The sequence below is a fragment of the Brassica rapa genome, chromosome A05 (genome assembly GCF_000309985.2).
Source record: "Brassica rapa cultivar Chiifu-401-42 chromosome A05, CAAS_Brap_v3.01, whole genome shotgun sequence".
Classification (NCBI taxonomy): domain Eukaryota; kingdom Viridiplantae; phylum Streptophyta; class Magnoliopsida; order Brassicales; family Brassicaceae; genus Brassica; species Brassica rapa.
Window position 1 is genome coordinate 22,665,435 of NC_024799.2, and position 18,003 is coordinate 22,683,437.

At 36.8% G+C, this 18,003-nt stretch overlaps 1 protein-coding gene and 1 long non-coding RNA gene across 6 annotated transcripts; both read right to left on the reverse strand.

Moving 5' to 3' along the window:
* Window positions 1-145: 145 nt before the first annotated feature.
* Window positions 146-10,010, reverse strand: LOC103869830 (ABC transporter G family member 29). 2 transcript variants are annotated; one of them, XM_009147899.3, is made up of 19 exons: window positions 9,149-10,010; window positions 6,876-7,085; window positions 6,706-6,790; window positions 6,474-6,633; window positions 6,237-6,367; window positions 5,577-5,667; window positions 5,189-5,490; window positions 4,136-4,734; window positions 3,594-3,754; window positions 3,415-3,524; window positions 3,180-3,333; window positions 2,829-2,995; window positions 2,406-2,738; window positions 1,767-2,141; window positions 1,560-1,693; window positions 1,258-1,485; window positions 1,018-1,189; window positions 685-939; window positions 146-593 (listed from the first exon to the last, which is right to left on the reverse strand). In XM_009147899.3, exons 1-19 carry the CDS (start codon window positions 9,448-9,450, stop codon window positions 321-323), a joined length of 4,242 nt encoding a protein of 1,413 aa, XP_009146147.2. In that variant the 5' UTR covers window positions 9,451-10,010; the 3' UTR covers window positions 146-320. The 2 variants fall into 2 exon arrangements, with proteins under 2 accessions (XP_009146147.2, XP_033147598.1); XM_033291707.1 differs by lacking the exon at window positions 9,149-10,010 and having other exon boundaries at window positions 161-593; window positions 6,706-6,773; window positions 6,876-6,995.
* Window positions 10,011-12,399: 2,389 nt separating this feature from the next.
* On the reverse strand, window positions 12,400-14,581 carry LOC103869831. 4 transcript variants are annotated; one of them, XR_004458405.1, is made up of 6 exons: window positions 14,054-14,569; window positions 13,871-13,975; window positions 13,638-13,781; window positions 13,437-13,550; window positions 12,791-12,898; window positions 12,400-12,602 (listed from the first exon to the last, which is right to left on the reverse strand). It is a non-coding gene; the product is annotated as an uncharacterized LOC103869831 (long non-coding RNA). The 4 variants fall into 4 exon arrangements; XR_633304.2 differs by having other exon boundaries at window positions 13,440-13,550; window positions 13,638-13,975; window positions 14,054-14,581; XR_633305.3 differs by having other exon boundaries at window positions 13,470-13,550; window positions 13,638-13,975; window positions 14,054-14,578.
* Window positions 14,582-18,003: the final 3,422 nt, after the last annotated feature.

Consider the following 18,003-nt stretch of genomic DNA (forward strand, 5'->3'; position numbering starts at 1 on the left):
AAAAATATGTAATATTTACTGATATTTAAGAAATAACATATAAATGAATTAATATTAAAAAAATTATAGATATTTTCTTCAAATTTATTTCTTTGTATTTTTAACATTTTATATTTACTCACATCTATTTAAAATCAAATGTATCAACAAAATTTTCAGATTGAACATTAAACCAATAATACTTAATTTTAGCAAGAAATTTAAAAAGTATAAAACAAGTAACACTGAATTTAGTTTGGAATTACAGTTCTACTAAAATACACCAACAAAATAACCCCCACTTAACATAAGTGTTCTTTGTCATAATTCTTCCAAACACTCTATCTCTGCTGGAAGTTTAACATTTTGATGCCGAAGGCAAACATAAAAGCGAAAAACACAGTGAAGCCCACTAACACAGCAGCAATAGAGCCCATGAAATTCGGGTCGTACCCGTAATGATTCTCAATGTACCATTTTATCGTCGGATCTTCCGTCATACCCGGGACTTTGATCGTATCCTCTTGGTCACCGTACTGTGAAACAATCAATCCATACACAGTCCATGCTACTGGACACATCCAGTAGTACCATATCCACCATTTCGGAATCCTCTGCGGAAAAGTAAAACAAACTTAAAATACAATCAAAAGCTTTAAAAACCCTTAGGTCAAGTTTCTTGCGTTGTACGAAACCAAAACTAACCGGTCTAGGGATGAGAAAACCAGAAAAGAGGTTGAAGAGACCGTAGAACGCTCCGGCGAAAATAGCTGCGACTTGCTGGTTCGGGGTGATGGCGACGGCCATCATCCCGTAGTATGTGAAGTAGAGGAAGGAGAAGAATGAGACGAAGAAGAACCAAAAGAACTTCACCACGGTCCATTCGAAACACATCATTGCGTATGTAATCAACGTATAATAAGTAGTCTGGATCAGCACAAACGGTATTTCACACACCACCTGAATCCAATGAAAACAAAAATTTAATTAATTACTAACCCTAACACTTTCTTGTTGATCAAGAAAGCGAAATCTCACCTGTGCTAGGGCATAGGGTAAAGCCGAGTACATTTCAGCAGCTCTTTCTCTATAGAAGACAGTTCTTTCCACTGCTACGAGTGGCTGGACTGATGTGGCATTGTTTATTCCCACGAACAAAACAGCAGCATACATTGCTCCAATAACCTTTGTCAGATCATTAGCACTGTCCCTGTTCATACAAGAAGTTATATAGGGTTTGTGTAAGTACGAACTCATTTACTGGCTTTCAGGACAAACCTTGTTGTGCCAACTTTCCAGAAGATTGATCCGACCATGAGAGCTGCAAAAAATGTAAAGAAAAATCTGGCAAGATTGTAGTCTGGAGTTCTCCAGTAAGTTATCCACTGTTTCCACAGACAAGACTTGAATTGTCCTAAAAATGATTCTGAAAACTGCGTTGAGAAATAGAGATCTTTTGCTCCTCGTGGCGGTGTGCTTACTTCCTTTACAAGCTTCTTGTTTTGTCTACACCAATATTTGAGTTCTAATAATTAGCCTAAATTCTCGTGAATGATTTAGTTTTTTTTTTAGAGTCTTACTGATATAAGGATGATGTTACGTAATGCTCAGCAAAATCTATATCAAGCTTAGCTTCTGCAGCCACTGAGCTCACTTCTAGCATCCATGTCGCCGGATTATACTTTTCTTTAATTTTCGGAACTCCAGGAATGGCCTGTAGTTTCTTTAACTGATCAGGAAGTTCCTATTTTCAATGTGAGATTCCTAAACAAAATTTAGAATCTAACCTGAAAATATTCGATAATCTTGTGGGAGTTTTGGCCTAAAGGACCAGCGTAAATAACTTGTCCTCCTCTCTTCATAAGCAGAAGTTCATCAAACGCTTCAAAGATGTCAATGCTAGGCTGGTGGATTGTGCAGACAACAGTTCTTCCTGTGTCAACTGTATTCCTCACTGTCCTCATCACAATAGCTGCAGCCCTAGCGTCAAGCCCTGAAGTAGGCTCATCCATGAAGATTATGGATGGGTTTGCTACTAACTCAACTGCTATAGTAAGTCTCTTCCTCTGTTCTGTTGATAGCCCTGAGATCCCTGGAAGCCCCACTATCCCATCTTTTAGACTCTTTAGTTCTACTAACTCCATCACTTGGTCCACAAATCTCTACAAAAGTCGGTGTATGAGAGTTAGACTAGTGGTCTCATATGCAGAGCCGAGAGCCGGTTCTAAACATAGGCAAGTGAAACATTGGCTTATCCCCCCAAAATAAATTTTTTTTTAAGAGGTAGTTTGTAAAAACATAGACTCCTAAAATTGTTTAAAAATAAATTTAATTAAAATCTTTACTAAATTTTTTATAGCCTTCAAAATATCACGACCGGCCCTACTCATATGGTTTGAAGTTGTGAGAAGAAGCATTAGTATTACCATTTTCTCATCTTTGGTAACTTCTTTTGGGAGACGAAGGAAGGCAGAGTAGATGAGAGACTCTCTGACAGTGACTTGTGGCGAGTGGATATCATTCTGTTCACAGTAACCAGAGACTCTGGCAAAAGTTTCTTGTCTTTTGGGAAAACCAGAGATTCTGATGTCGCCTTCGATGTATCCACCGGTCTTTCTACCAGCCAAAACATCCATTAAAGTGGTTTTACCAGCTCCACTTACTCCCATCAGAGCTGTTAACACCCCTGGTCTAAACACCCCTGTCACTTCCCTTAGCAGCTGAAGCTTATCCGTTGCGACTTCTTGTTCTCTCATTTCCTATTTGTTGTGTTATAGTCATTTAACATTATTGTTGCAATTTCAACGTTCAACACATTTGATGTAATAAGGATTTGGATTTGGTGTTACCTTAGGCATGTCCACGTAGTAGTTGACCTTGTCAAAAGACACTGTGTAAGGAGTAAATGGTAGAACCATTCCTCTTTTCACGTAAGTGTTTTTACCCTCTGACCCATTCGTGACTATGTTTTCCTCTGCACCCTCTTTAGAAACGATGGCTTGAGGTTTCTCAAGTGCTGACATATCAAGAAAACATGATGTTAACTTAAGAAGAAACCAAAAGAAATGTTGACGTTCATGTGTTTCCACATTAAAACTTTTTTCCACACAAAACAAATTTGGTATGATTAAATTTTTATATCGTTTATATTTTGAGAAAATATATGATAAAAACAAACAATGTATATAGATGACCCTTACGGTTTAGATATGCAAGAGCGAGAGTAGCTAGGATGTTAAAGAGAATCGTAAACCCGAGAACGGCTCCTACACCGATCCAGTACCAGCTTGGATCGGTGAACACATCAAAAATCTCAAGAACAGCCAACCCCAACCTCGTGGAGTTATCAGAAGACTGCAAGGAAATTTAAAGCATATCAAGTCTTGTTACATAATCATTCGATTTAAATTACAAGATGGAATCTATTAGAGTTACCAGTTGATCCATCCATCTAGGAGCAAGCATTTCATTGACAGTTAACGCATCGTAAGTGTAAGTCATTGGTGAAACCCAATAAGCCCATTGCCACCATGTAGGAATCTCACCTGTTGACATATATCATCAAAACATGTATGTTTCTTTAAATCAGTTTCATAGTGTCTTTTGATGTATACCTCTAGGAACAATGAACCCTCCAAGTAAGAAGAGGAGGAGAACAACTAGAGATCCTCCAGTATTAGCAAGTATCATTGATCTACAAGTTGTTGCAATGAATCGGAAAATACTACCAGCCATTTGCTGTGTAAGAAATATCACCAGTAAATGCTTGAAGAACCTGCCACAAGCACACACACAAAAATTCAAGGAATTACTTTTTCATAATTAAGAAATTTGGATCCACTGGAAATGTTAATAGCATTGATTATTGAACTCTAACTTAAGTCTCTATTGATGTTTGGCATCTCAGATCACCAGCTTTGAAAACATCTCTGGAGAAATAAGCGTTAAAATAAATAGGCATCCCAAATCTCATATCGGATATTAGACCCCAAAGAAGTCTAATATATAACTAGAGTTGACTCAAATCGAACAACATTTTACTAAACGAGGGAGTTAGACATCTGATGATGACGACGGACATGTGATTCTAGTAGGACATTTGTCTAGGAAGGGCATTTGGTCCGTCACAATATATGGTTAAAGAATCATAAGTCACCTGCTGGGTTCTGGAGAAAATCCGATTAAGTAATACGTAATGCTGACCCAAACAACGGATTCGAAGATGGAGATAGGAATGCTCAAGAGAAACGTCGGAAGAGTGAAGGTCCAAGAAGGGTGAAACAAAAGGTCTCGTTGCTTGTAGAACACGGGAAGTCTTTGAATCATCAGAGAAAGCTCCGCGAACCCATTGAACATGTTAGCGATCATGGAGAACATCAGTGCACCGATGTAGACGGCTCCGTCATTCTCGTCCTTTGTTCCCATTCCTGTCCTCAAGTACACGGTTGACGCAATCAAGGCCATTATAATGATCTGAACGGTCTTGAAAACGTAGAAGAAAGCGTTGCGTTTAATGAGAAGCAGTTCCCTGTCCCAACAGATCTTGAAGAGTTGAGATTTGGGAACGGACTGTTTGTTGAATACGAGAGAAGCTGGATGTGATCTGAATCTGTCGTAAGGGACGGACAGGTCGTTTTCAAGTTTGGCTCCGACATGGAAGGTTCTGAATTGTTTGGAAAATCCAGAGACAGGAATGTATCTGTACGGTTTTGTCGTGTCTGCCCAATACTGTTCTTGGTCTTTCCTTGAAGTTACCTGTTTAACAAGGCAAGTTGGTCAGATCAATTTTCTTCTACAATATTATAATATTAAGTGTCAATTCTTTTGGTTAAATGTTGAAAGATAGAAACTAGCCGTTGCTGTGACAAAAAAAAAAACTAGCCCTGCGGTTTTGGTTTATTCTGGTTGGGTATTTTGGTTTCGGTTAGTTCGGTTCAGTCTCAATTCCACAGATGTAAACCGAAAAATTAGGTTTGGTTTAGTTTGAGTATATTTTGGTTTTTAAAAATCCATAAATAACCTAATTTTGGATTAATTAAGTTAGATTTTAGGCTTCATTTTTTAAAATACTTTCAGTTAAATTCATTTATTTTGGTTAATTCAGTTAAATCGGTTCAGTTATTTCATTTATTTCAGATAATACGGTGCGATTCAAATCCGCATGGCTAATATAAACTATGCAAGAGCGGATTAAAAGGATTAGATAGACCTCTTGCAAGAAATCAGCGGTGCCTTTGCGCTCGGGACACTTGAAACCGCAAGTCTCAAAGAAGGAAAGAATATGGTCACGTGGACCTTGGTACACGATCTGGCCTTCCGATAATAGAATAATATCGTCGAAGAGCTCGAACGTTTCAGGTGCTGGTTGTAACAAGGACATTAAAACCGTTGCATCCGTGAACCGAACCATTTCTTTAAGACATTTCACTATTTGGTACGTTGTTGAACTGTCTAGACCTGTAGATATCTCGTCCATAAACAATGTCTTTGTTGGTCCCACTATCATTTCTCCTGTTTTTTTGAGGGAATAAAAAGGTTGTATTAATCATGGAGTTATCATGGAAGTATAAGTAAGTAAAAAATGGTGAAAACTAGACCTGTTGTGACTCTTTTCTTTTGACCACCCGAAATTCCTCTGATCATTTCGTCCCCGACCACCGTATCTTTGCATATGTCAAGCCCTAATATCTGAAGAAAAAAAATAATTACCCAAAATTGGCAAGTAAAATCAAGTAAGTAAGTAAATTGCCAGTTACAAAAAAAAACGAGTAAGTTGCCTAATTTTGGAGCTATTGGGTTTGTTTGGTGAAAACTGCATAGAATCTTAACTTTTGGGTAGAAAGTAGAAGGGAGTAGGTAGATCTAAGGTCCACTAATTGCGTGAGTTGGTATTTACATGTGATTATTAGTTCTTGTTAAATGATTTTGTTTCTATTTTTCCTAACGGAGAATCTTGTAATTTCTAATATCTCTCTACTTGTTAGTTAATCATACAAAATACAAATATTGACAAACGAGTTCAGTGCCATATTTGGCAAAATACTATATCAGTTAGGGGAAGACATTTACATAAAGTCTTAAACCCAAATTTCCTAGTTTTTTTTCTTCTTCTTTTTGTTAAAGGCTTTTTATTTATTTAAATTAAAACTAAAACTCTAAGTGATCACATTGTAACCTTGCACACCTATAATCATGTGATGTACATATATTAAATCTATATACCATGGTCTACTATAGGTTAAAAGTGAGGCCATTACTTTGAGAGTGTAATCTGTGATTAGACTGCTCTTGACATTCTCAGCTGCGATGGACTTCATGAAGAGATCCACTTCCGGTTCGGGTAAGATCCCTGCGTCCTTCTCTCTCCTCACCAACTCACTTAACAAATCTATTAAAATCACAATTAAAAAAAGAAACTCATGAGTTTTCTTAATTTGATCTTCAATCTGAGTAACTTCGATTATAAATTACTAGAAAATGTGATAATTAGTTACCGTATCTAGTGCCGATGCCTTGGCACCTAGCAGAAAAATCAAGAGTCTCTTGGACAGTCATGACTCCAATATGAACATCGTTTTGGCTTATGTAAGCTGATGTTTTCTGTGGTACAATCTCTCCTAATCCATATCCATTGTATGTTACTCTTCCTGTCACCTGTCCATTTCATTAATTACTATCATTGACTTCCTCTAATATGTAATTTATAGTTAATCATTGCTATCTAACCTTTAAGCTTGGGTCCAATTTTCCAGCTAACGCCAACAAAAGAGTTGTTTTCCCTGATGATGGTGGGCCTAATAAAAGTGTCATTCTATAACCCACCAAAACCATACATTATATACAAATAATCAACACTAAAAAGAGAGAAAACATAGATTGAAGTTTACATAATTTACCTTGAAGGTTTAATGATACCAGAAGCGTCTCTAAGGATAGTGAGTTTAGTGGTTTTAGCAAAGTTAAAACCAAATAAACTAAGGCCTCTCCCAGCAATGTTTAATGCAACGTTAGGTAAAGTCGGAAGAGCTCTTTTTCCGATGTGACAATCCGCCTCTATTGTAAATTTCTCGAATCTCACTTCCACGGTCGGTAGCTTTATTCCAACCCTGTCATAATAGTCATTATTAAATGTTTAGAAATTTCACATTTACAAGAAAAAAATGCAACTAGGACTTGAAATCTAGGTTGGTGACACTGATGTCTCTTTGTCACCATATACATGTTCAAACCTTTTTTTTTGTCAAACAAACGATTATAGTAAATCTAAAAGGGTTTTAAGTTATTACATCCGGTAACAAGATAAAAACTGGAGGGAACCTCGACAGTTTGATGAACACCAACAAAACAGCAAAACAAGACATAACGAACTTAACGAGAGATACTTGCTCGACAACCGGAGAACCGTGGGAAATCATCAGATGCACCCCTAAATAGGTTACTACCACGAGCATGAAATAGTCAGAATCGACGTTGAATAAACCAACCAACAAAGCTTGGAAGGAGGCGGAACGAGCAAGAGCAGCTCTAGCTCCGACGACGCTCTCCGAAGAGACTAGGTGAATCTCAACAGAAACGGAGAGTATACCAGTCATGGATTTGTCGCTGATGAACAGACTGGATGGACCTTGAAACCGAATAGCGCAAGTGACAAAATTAGAGTTACTGCAAACTCTACTGACCTGTGATAGCTCGACAAATAGCGTTCTTAAGTTAAGCATAACATCACGACTTTGGGCTAGGTGAACCCTGTACACTGAGGCTAAAGTTGTCTCCAATCCCATATAAACGATTGACTTCTCAAACACCTCAGACCAACTAATATAGATATCGTTAACTAGAATCCATGGTAAAGCGAGGACATTGTTCAAAACGCAGCTTTGGACACCAACATTACCGTGCTGGAACACTCGAGCTTTGGCTGAACCGAGTCTGGTTCGCTGTTCCATGGAAGCCATCATGCTATAGATTAAGTGTTGATCGTCTGAGCTGGGTTCAGAGTCTTTGATGAACGGCGAGGGGGGCTCTGAAAACCCACTGGAGCCGCAGTCTGGAGGATCCGGCAGGTCCAACCGTGGAGGAAAGAACGGACCTTTGGCGGATTCACTTCCTGGCTGAGGAAGGAGGCAAGGCCATAGTGGTCCAGATCTTGCAGTTGACGGAGTTGGTGATAACCTTAAACTGTGTAGCTCAGCTCCGTTGAGAACATGCCAGGATGTAGCTGCCTCAATGTTAGATGAAAGCTTGTCGGCATAAAGACCAAGGAGGCAGTTAGCGAGGGTTGGTGATATGCGGTTGGAGATGGTGACTGGTACCGGCGACTGAGGAGAACTGAGCTGAGCATGTGTGTTCTGTATAGACGTCGTAGATGCCATATGAATAGATTCGGTGAAGGTACACACAGATTTAACACATCCACTCGCCTCAGTAAGTTGAGCAGTGACGAGAAGGGTACCGGACACGGGGGTGACGGCGAGCTGAGCAGGGGCATGGACGACGACCAAGCTAGAAACGGCGGAGATAGCAACCAAGCGGCGGTGAGGGACTGTAGAAAGCACTGTTGAGAGGAGCAACCAGATGGAGAGAGCGATAGCTATATCTGGTCCCAAGGCTCGATTCCTTTGTTTCTGTCGTTGGATCTGTCGAGGGCCCTTGCCGCCGAAGATTAGAACCAGGAGAAGCGGATGAAAGCAGAGACCAAGGTAGAAGACGACACTGTAGACGAAGAAAGAAAGCAGATCCGGCGGAGAGGAGTTCCGACGCCGGCGAGAGAAGTCACCGGCGCCGGAAATCATGACTTGGAGGTCTGCCTCAGAGACTGTGCCTGGGAGGTTATGCGGCTAGGGCGAACTAACTGATTTTCTAAAAACAGGAAAACATGATTTTTTTTTTGATCAAATAAATATTTACATCCATGACCGGTTCTATAATTTATAGGACGTATGCCCTTAAGATTCCAAAATAATTATTAAAATTTAAATTTGAAATTTTTTAGCTTCTTAAATCCCAGACCCGGTTATCTTTACATCAAAACATATATGTTAAACCGAATGTTTCAAGAAAATGAAAGACCAAGTTTACATAGTATTTAAAAAAAAAATCAGATTCGTAACACTTTGGTAATGGATTGGTTGCATGTCTAAAACGTCGTGCCGAAGACTAAAATAAATACCTATCGATTCTTTTCCTCAACTTTTTCAAGAACTTCTCGTTGTCTTCCTCGGTGACTTTAAAGATAGAATCAATGAACTTCTGACGATCATCAACGCCGAGTTTTGTGACGTCAACGAGATCATGAGGTTGGATGAGAGTGGTACGAAGACGAGTGAAGGTTGAAAGTTTCTCAAGAGCAGCCCATTTAAGAGCTTCCTCATCATGATCATCGATAGAATCGCTTCTCCTTGAGAAATGATTACTACTGCTTGTTAAAAACTCTCCTAAGCTCTTGCTCAGGCTTCTCGACAACGTCTCCATTTTCTTGAAGAATGTAGGGAAAATGAAGAAGGATTATTTAAACGATTTTGATTTGATAGTCGACGAAAATGTTTCGGGAAACAAAAAGAAAGCGTGGGGAATCTCAGCGGGTTTGAAGTGGGTGAGAGAGAGCAAGTAAATGTATACACAAAGGGCTAGTAAAGAGATCTATGTCTCTTTTTATATAAGAAAAAAATTAAATTAGGAAATATATACTATGAAATTTTCTTCTAACTATACAATATATTTGTTTTACCTATACGATAGTCTGTATATTAAATACAAAAAAATAAGTAAAGAAAAGTACAACAGGAATCATATTACTAGATTATTTAGATTATTTTTTGTTCTTGCGATTTGTTTCTTTGCTTGTTCATAGGTTGGTTTAAGTATACAGATATATTGAAGGATATATTACTTTAGTTTATTGATAAAAAATCCAAAACTAATTAAATAAGACAAAAACCTATAATTGACCATACACGCTTAATAATCAGAAAAGATGAGATAATTGATCAAAATTATTAACACGTCTCTTTAAGGAGTAATTCTTGGGTTCACCCCCTAGGGTGAACATCTAGGTTCACCAACCAATAGTGTTTGAGTATTTAATATTTGATATCTTTTAAAAAAGGAAACAACATTAAATTTCCAAATAAGATTATCTTTTTAAAATAAAACAATAAAAATAGTTACAAAAAATAAATAAATAAATATTTTTAAGTATTCAGCAAAATACTAAACCCTATACCCTAAATCTTAAACCCTAAACCCTAAACCTTAAACTTTGGATAAACTCTAAACGTTTGAAAATCCTAAACCCTAAATCATACATTAAAAACTAAATTTTAATAACACTAAACCCTAAATCCTAATCACTAAACCCTAAACCCTTGGGTAAACCCTGAACCCTTGGATAAATCATAAACTGTAAATCAAAAATATTTAAAATTAAACTCTAGAGATTATGATTTATCCAAGGGTTCAGGGTTTACCCAAGGGTTTAGGGTTTACCCAAGGGTTTAGGGTTTAGTGATTAGAATTTAGGGTTTAGTGTTATTAAAATTTAGTTTTTAATGTATGATTTAGGGTTTAGGATTTTCAAACGTTTAGAGTTTATCCAAAGTTTAAGGTTTAGGGTTTAAGATTTAGGGTATAGGGTTTAGTATTTTGCTGAAGACTTAAAAATATTTATTTATTTATTTTTTGTAACTATTTTTATGTATTTTTATTGTTTTATTTTAAAAAGATAATCTTATTTGGAAATTCAATGTTGTTTCCTTTTTTAAAAAATATCAAATATCAAATACTCAAATACTATTGGTTGGTGAACCCAAGAATTACTCCTCTTTAAGCCCTAGAAAATCGACACGTGAATTAACAGAGCAAACGATGTCATCTTGAGAATATACATATTTTGGTCCAATATACTTCAATAGAACTTTAAACTCTATCCCTGTTACGTATCCACTATGCTCTATGCACTACATAAGTTCCATCATATACTAATACCACAAGTTCCATTTATGTGGAAAGGAAGATGTTGACAAAATATTTGGAATTTTAATATCCAAAGAGCATGAGATTTGGAATTCTTAATTAAGAAACTAAATCAAAACATCTTAAAATTACAATAAATCTGCTTATAGATTGTTTGGGACAGATAATAAGGATCATGGTGGCTTTGCTCATTACGTCTTTTCACATTCAACAGATCTCACAGTTTTTATGTATAGAAAATTTACAATTTTTAATTGTTTCCTGTTAGAAAGATAATAATAATAGTATACTTTGGTTCAAATTCTTGTTTAACTTTTTAGAAGGGAAAATTTTGTTAACATTTCATAGAGAAATTTAACTCATAGAAGGTATTATTCATTAATATTGATAAAATTATAACTTTTCAAAATCTCAGTAAAAGGAATTTTAGAAAATATAATTTTCAGAATCTTTTTATTATTATTTTCAGTGACAATATAAGATTTTAGAATCTTTCTTTATCTGAAAATTTCATTAAAACATAGAATAATTATATTTAAAAAAATTAAAAGCATAAAACTTTTGGTATAGTAAACCCCCGACGGGTAACTAAATATTTTCGGAGATGAAAGAACTTTAAATTACAACACATAAAAAGTGTGTTGGGATTGATCACAGAATCAATTTCAAGAGTAATTGATGATATAATTTCACTAGAGTTGGTATGATGGGATTTGCACTCACCAACTCCAATCTTTGCAACGTGTGTGGCGTTGAGCAAAGTAAACCAAACTTCCAAGGCTCAAATGTCAAAAGAGCGTGAAATTAATCTGTATGTCTTCGACCGTTCACGGACCCAACACCAACACTAACTACTTATTTCTTCGTTTTTTATTACTTTACCTAGCACGTAGCGTAGATGCTTGAATTCATTATGTCACAAATCCGTCATACGATCGTTAAAATTTAAAACTAGACTCTTACACAACAACGTTATATTGATATAATTATGATTACGTTTTGTTGTTAGGTGAAAACGATTTATGAATTATCTTCTTTTTCGTTTTAAGAAGAGAAAATATATTTGTCACATGAGATGGGGTGATAAACAACGTCAAAATAAATTTAGTTTTAAGTTAAACTAAATCTCACATGAGATGGGGTGATAAACAACGTCAAAATAAATTTAGTTTTAAGTTAAACTAAATCTAATACCTTACAAAAAGAAAATCCAATACCTTGCGAACCAGCAACGAACTAAAATTTGGAAAAGTGTATTGTAGTAAGCACGAAATGAATTAGTTTTTTTTTCTTTGTGTGAAAAAGGTAATTTCTAGAGCATTGATAGGGACAAAGAAAAGTCTTCATCTCTTGGTGTTCTTTACTGAAACGCAGATCTCTTGCATCTCAAGCTCAGATCTCTTGCATTTCAGTTCTTTCGGGTGGCTGTGGATAATGGCAGGTCTCAACTAGTTTCTGGACGGATTAAATCGTTTATAAAACTAATATAGTAGTGTATAATGATTTACAAATTTGTTTTAAAAACTTATAGGGAACACTTCAAAGGAATCAGAACGGTAAGAGGATGCCCAAGACTCAATCATCTGCTGTTTGCAGATAACACAGTGTTCTTCTGTCATGCGGACACCTCTTCTTGCAACAAGATACACATCCTGCAAGATTATGGGAAAGCATCATGCCAAAAGATAAACAAGATCAAGTCATCGATCTCCTTCTCATCTAAGACACCTAGAGAAACTAAAGAAAATGTCAAAACAGTGCTAGGAATTTTACAAGAAGGAGAAGACAAATATCTAGGTATACCAGAACATTTCAGAAAGAGAAAAAAGGATATGTTTACCTTTTTAGTGGACAAAACCAGACAACGTGCATCAAGCTAGTTGGGCCACAAAACATCTCTCCAAAGCGGGCAAACTACCAATGATGAAGTCTGTCTTAATGGCCATTCCTACATACACAATGTCGTATTTCCAATTACCAGTTAGTCTTTGCAAAATGATTCAATCAGTCCTAACAAGATATTGGTGGGATGGCTCTGATAAAAACGTAAAATGTGATGGATATTATGGACAAAACTAACAAAACCTAAAGCATGAGAGGGCTTAGGAGTAAGGGATATACAATTATTTAATCAAGCACTGCTAGCCAAAATAGCATGGAGGATCATCACTGTCCTAGACTACCTACTCGCAAAGATACTAAAGGGCAAGTACTGTCACATTAGGAGTTTCATGTACGCAACAGTACCATCAGTATGTTCCCACAGATGGAGAAGTATTCTACATGGAGAGATCTACTCAAACCAAATCTCGGAAAGGCTATTGGAAATGGACTAACTACTAAAGTGTGGCAAGATAATTGAATCTCATTAGATAAGATGACTATGCCATATGGTCCAATTTCTGAAACCTATCTAGATCTAAAGGTTGCGGACCTACTCACTACTGATCTGAAGTGGAACATGAACATAATCGAAAAAATACTACCACAGATGGTTACAGAGATTCAGCGTCTACAACCAAGCAGAGAAGGAGCTGAAGACTCTTTCATCTGGCAACCGCTCCAATCAAGCAAATACTCCACACGTTCTGGTTACTACTCTGTTACAATGGACAACGACAGATCAGTAAATGCTCCACAAGAAGAATTCAACTGGATCAAAGACATTTGGTCAGGTTCGTTCTCACCTAAAATGAAAACTTTCCTTTGGTTTGTGGCTCAAAATGCTTTACCCCTTGGAATAAACTTGCAACAGAGAGGAGTAAGTATATATGCAAACAACCTGAAACGGCAATCCACACTTTCCTTTTCTGCCCTTTTGCAAAGAAAGTCTGGGATAACATACCTCGATTAGAAACACTTCACATAGTTGTTGGTGAGACAGACTTCATAAGGAGATTCTGAAAGTCTACATGTCTACCTCCAACTGGAGTCACAACCCAGATTCTCCCCTAGATCTGTTGGATGATTTGGAAAGCTCGCAACCTCCTAGTTTTTGAGGCAAAAGACTCGACAACTGAAGAAACTGCAAACAAAGGACTGATGTTAACTCGAGAATGGATCCAAGCACAAAACCAAATCAAACAACAACCACATCCCTTACCGAATGGTGGGAACCGACGACTACCAACATCAACAATCGCAGGATAGGTTCTCTGTAAAATGGAACAAGGAACACCAAACAACCGGACTTGCATGGACAGTCACTGGCCTCCCAAGTACAAAATCACTTCAGGGTTCTTGGATTCAAGACTTCGTCAGATCCCCTCAAATCGGAGAAGCCCTCGCTGTCCGCTCAAGCCTTTATCAGGCAGCGGCTCTTGACATCACAGGGCTCAGGGTTTGCTCCGACAATTAAACGCTCATCAGAGCTATTAATCAACAGCATCATGCAAAAGAGATCATAGGAATCTTCAGCGATATCCTCCACATCTTCTCTGCCTTTGTGGAAATCTCTTTCTCGCACATCCCTCGTGATCTGAATCGGGAAACTGAACAGTTAGCAAAAACTACCCTACGGGGCTTTGTTGCTTCTTTGTAATGGACCCAGGTTTATTGGGCCTTAGCCTTTTAATGAAACTTTTAAGAACTTATAAATATTGTAAAAATTTTAAACAATGCATAACTGATACTCCCTCCGTTTTTAATATAAGTCGTTTTAAAGCTATGCACATAGATTAAGAAAATCATTAATTTTTTATGTTTTCGAAATAAAAACATCATTAACTATTTACCTAACCATAATTCAACCAATAGAAAAATAAAAGTTATATTATCATTGGTTAGACAACATTAATTATTAATAAATGTTACATAGAAAACCGAAAACGACATATAATTTGGAACAAAAAAGTTTCTCTAAAACGACTTATATTAAAAAACGGAGGGAGTACTAAATATTCTTAATATTTAATAATTTTTAGTGATAAAATTCTTTAGTTATTTTTGAAGCGGAAAAAAATCACTTAATTAAGTTTTCAACATTATAAATTTTCAACTTACAAACTTTTAACATATGTCATCTTCCATTACCGTATTTTAGAAGGAGAGTGACAGACATTAACGAAATTAAAGTTTTGTGTTTCTTTCACTAAGCTTTTAGTTGAAAGGTTATATTACAATCCAGTTTTAGTTGGGGAGGGGTTTATTACTAAAAACTAAACTAAAATTAATACCTTACAAACCACCAACGAACTAACATTTGGAAAAGTGTATGCAGTACAAAATGAGCAATAATTTATTGACTAATGATATATATATGATATGACTGATAGTAGATGTGTTGATAGCCGTGCTCACCTTATCATTTTTGAGGCATTGGCCTAAGGACCCACTCACATTAGTACATTTTATAACATCGATATCTATAACTAATCATACAACTCAAATGATAATATAATCACTCATACTATTTTAATATTTTTAATAATATGATCATTTTTGTTTAGTTGTTGTGAACATTATTTTTTTTCTTTTTATTTTAAATGTCGAAAACTGTTAAGGATACCTACAATACTATCTCCTTCAAGTTATGTAAGTCTTTGTAAATGCTTAACTTTCAGGGTATTCCTCTTCTTTGTATAAAGCTCATGTATTCCCTCTGTTAAGAATCAATATAGCAAATATCATTTACATAATATCAGAGCAGGTTTAATCTTTTTCTCCTTTTCTATTCATCGTTCTTTTCTTTTCTACCTGTTTTCTTCTATCATGTATACTACTTCTGCTGAAATCATCAATGTTACTCCTCAAACTCTCCTTAATGTTAAGATGTCTAATGTTACCAAGCTCTCTCCAAACAATTACCTAATGTGAAGATCCAAGCTTTGTTTGATGGCTATGACTTCTCAGGTCATCTTGATGGTTCATTGCCGCCACCATCTCCTACTGTCACTACTGATGGAGTAACGACACCCAATCCAGCGTACACCATCCGTAAGCATCAGAACCGGCTTATATATATTGGTCTCATTGGTGCCATTAACCCCACCATCCAGCCGATGTTTCTACTGCAATGACTGTTGTAGACATCTAGACAACCCTTGCGTCGACGTATGACAAACCGACCAGGGGCCATATCCAAGAACTCAAACTCCAAATCAAAGGCTGGACAAAAGGCACTAAGACCATCGATGAGTACATCGAAGAGTTTATAACAAGATTCAATCAACTCGCCTTGCTTGGTAAATCGATTGAGCATGAAGACCAAATAGATTACATTCTAGGAGGCTTTCCTGAAGACTACAAACCAATTGCAGATCAACTCGAGGGCCATTACAACACACCTATAGTCATTGAGGCTCATGACAAGCTTCTCAACAAAGTAGCCAAGCTGCTCACTGCTTCAACTGAAAGTGCACCAGTTCCAGTTACTGCCAATGTTTCTTCCGCTCAGACACAACCAGTATCAACGCACACCGCAGAAACCGCAGCAGTGGAACCACAATCAACAACCAATAAAAAATATCAAAAACGAGTTCAAAGCGGTTACCAGGGACGATGTCACCTTTGCGGTACACAAGGCCATAGTGCGAAAAGGTGTCCTTAGCTTGGCCACCAAGGATCGTCTAGCAGCAGCAACAACACCTACCCTCCGTGGTAGCCTCGCACAAACCTTTCTATAGGATCCTCTCATCTGACCAATGCCTTGCTTGTTGACAGCGGTGCTACTCATCATATGACGAGTGATCTTGACAATCTCGCGTTGCATCAACCATAGCATGGAAACGATGTTGTCCTCATTGGCGACTGATCTCGACAAGCAAGCGGCTAAAAGAATCCTATGATATCTTGTTGGCACACCTTCTCACGGTATATACTTCTCCGCCAACAATATTATGTCTCTGCACACTTTCTCGGATGATAACTGGACATAGACTCCGACGACTACGTTTCCACAAATGCACACATCGTCTATTTCAGCAAGTAAAGGTCAGTGGCTAACACGTCTGCTGAAATCCGATGGATATGCAACCTTCTTAGTGAGCTCCGCATCACCCTCCAGGCTCCACCAGTCATCTACTGTGATAACCTTGGTGCCACATTTTTCTGTGCCAATCCGGTCATTCACTCGCGGATAAAACATGTTGCTCTTGACTATCAGGTACAACATGGGATTCTCAGAATTGCAAACGTCAACAAAAAAGATCAGCTCGCCGATGCCTTGACTAAAACTCTGTCACGCCTTATATACCTTGAGTTAAGAAATAAAATTAGAATTGCTGAGACTCTTTCATCTTGAAAGGCGTGTTAAGGATACGTCAGATACACATTTATTATTGCAACAATATTTTCTCTTTCCATATAATTGGAAATCTCTGTAAATGTTTAGCTTCTACGGTATTCCTCTTTTCTGTATAAAACTTATCGTCTCTATTAAGAATCAATATAGTAAAACCATTTACAAAAACAATTTTTCTATATAGAATTTGAGTATATCTATAAAATTTACAATTGTAATCAAAATAAATTTTTTACCATTAATTTTCATAAGATTATTTTTTCTTAAAATAATATCAAAATCTAAGATAAGAAAACAATTTATTTTATCGTTCATATTAAAAGCGTATTAATATTGTGATATAAAATAAATAATTTTGCCTCCGGCCCCTCGTAGCTTTCGCACGGTGCTGGATGTGCTTCTCACTCGATGCTAGAGGTAGGCCAAGAAAGTAAGATTGTGAGGCCCAAACTCCAAAAACAAAAGATAAAGCTTAGTTGAGCCTCACAGGCCGTATGCAACAAGAACTATAAAACCAAATGTCTATCAATCATGTTTTGCTTTAATTGTCTACTATCAATCATGTTTTGTTTCACTTCACACATCTTCTACTAAATCAAACCTAAAAGGACAGACACTTCACAAGCTTAATTTAGTCTATAAATGTTCTTCGAGAAGAGCCCTAAAAAAATAATTGCATAAGTTTAAATTAAGCAACGTTAGTCTTTCTTTTTTTTTATCTTTTTCGTTTTGAGAAATAATTTACAAGACAATTGTTTTTTACATTTTCAAATCAAGCAATGTACAAGACATTTTCCTTTTTGAGAAATGTT

Excerpts from the sequence above, each read along its gene's own strand:
- LOC103869830 (XM_009147899.3), bottom strand. The coding sequence starts at position 9,450 with ATGGAGACGTTGTCGAGAAGCCTGAGCAAGAGCTTAGGAGAGTTTTTA. Across the intron at positions 6,791-6,875 it reads GGTATCATTAAACCTTCAAG|AATGACACTTTTATTAGGCC; the intron begins GTAAATTATGTA and ends GGTGGGTTATAG. Across the intron at positions 4,735-5,188 it reads CCGCTGATTTCTTGCAAGAG|GTAACTTCAAGGAAAGACCA; the intron begins GTCTATCTAATC and ends CTTGTTAAACAG.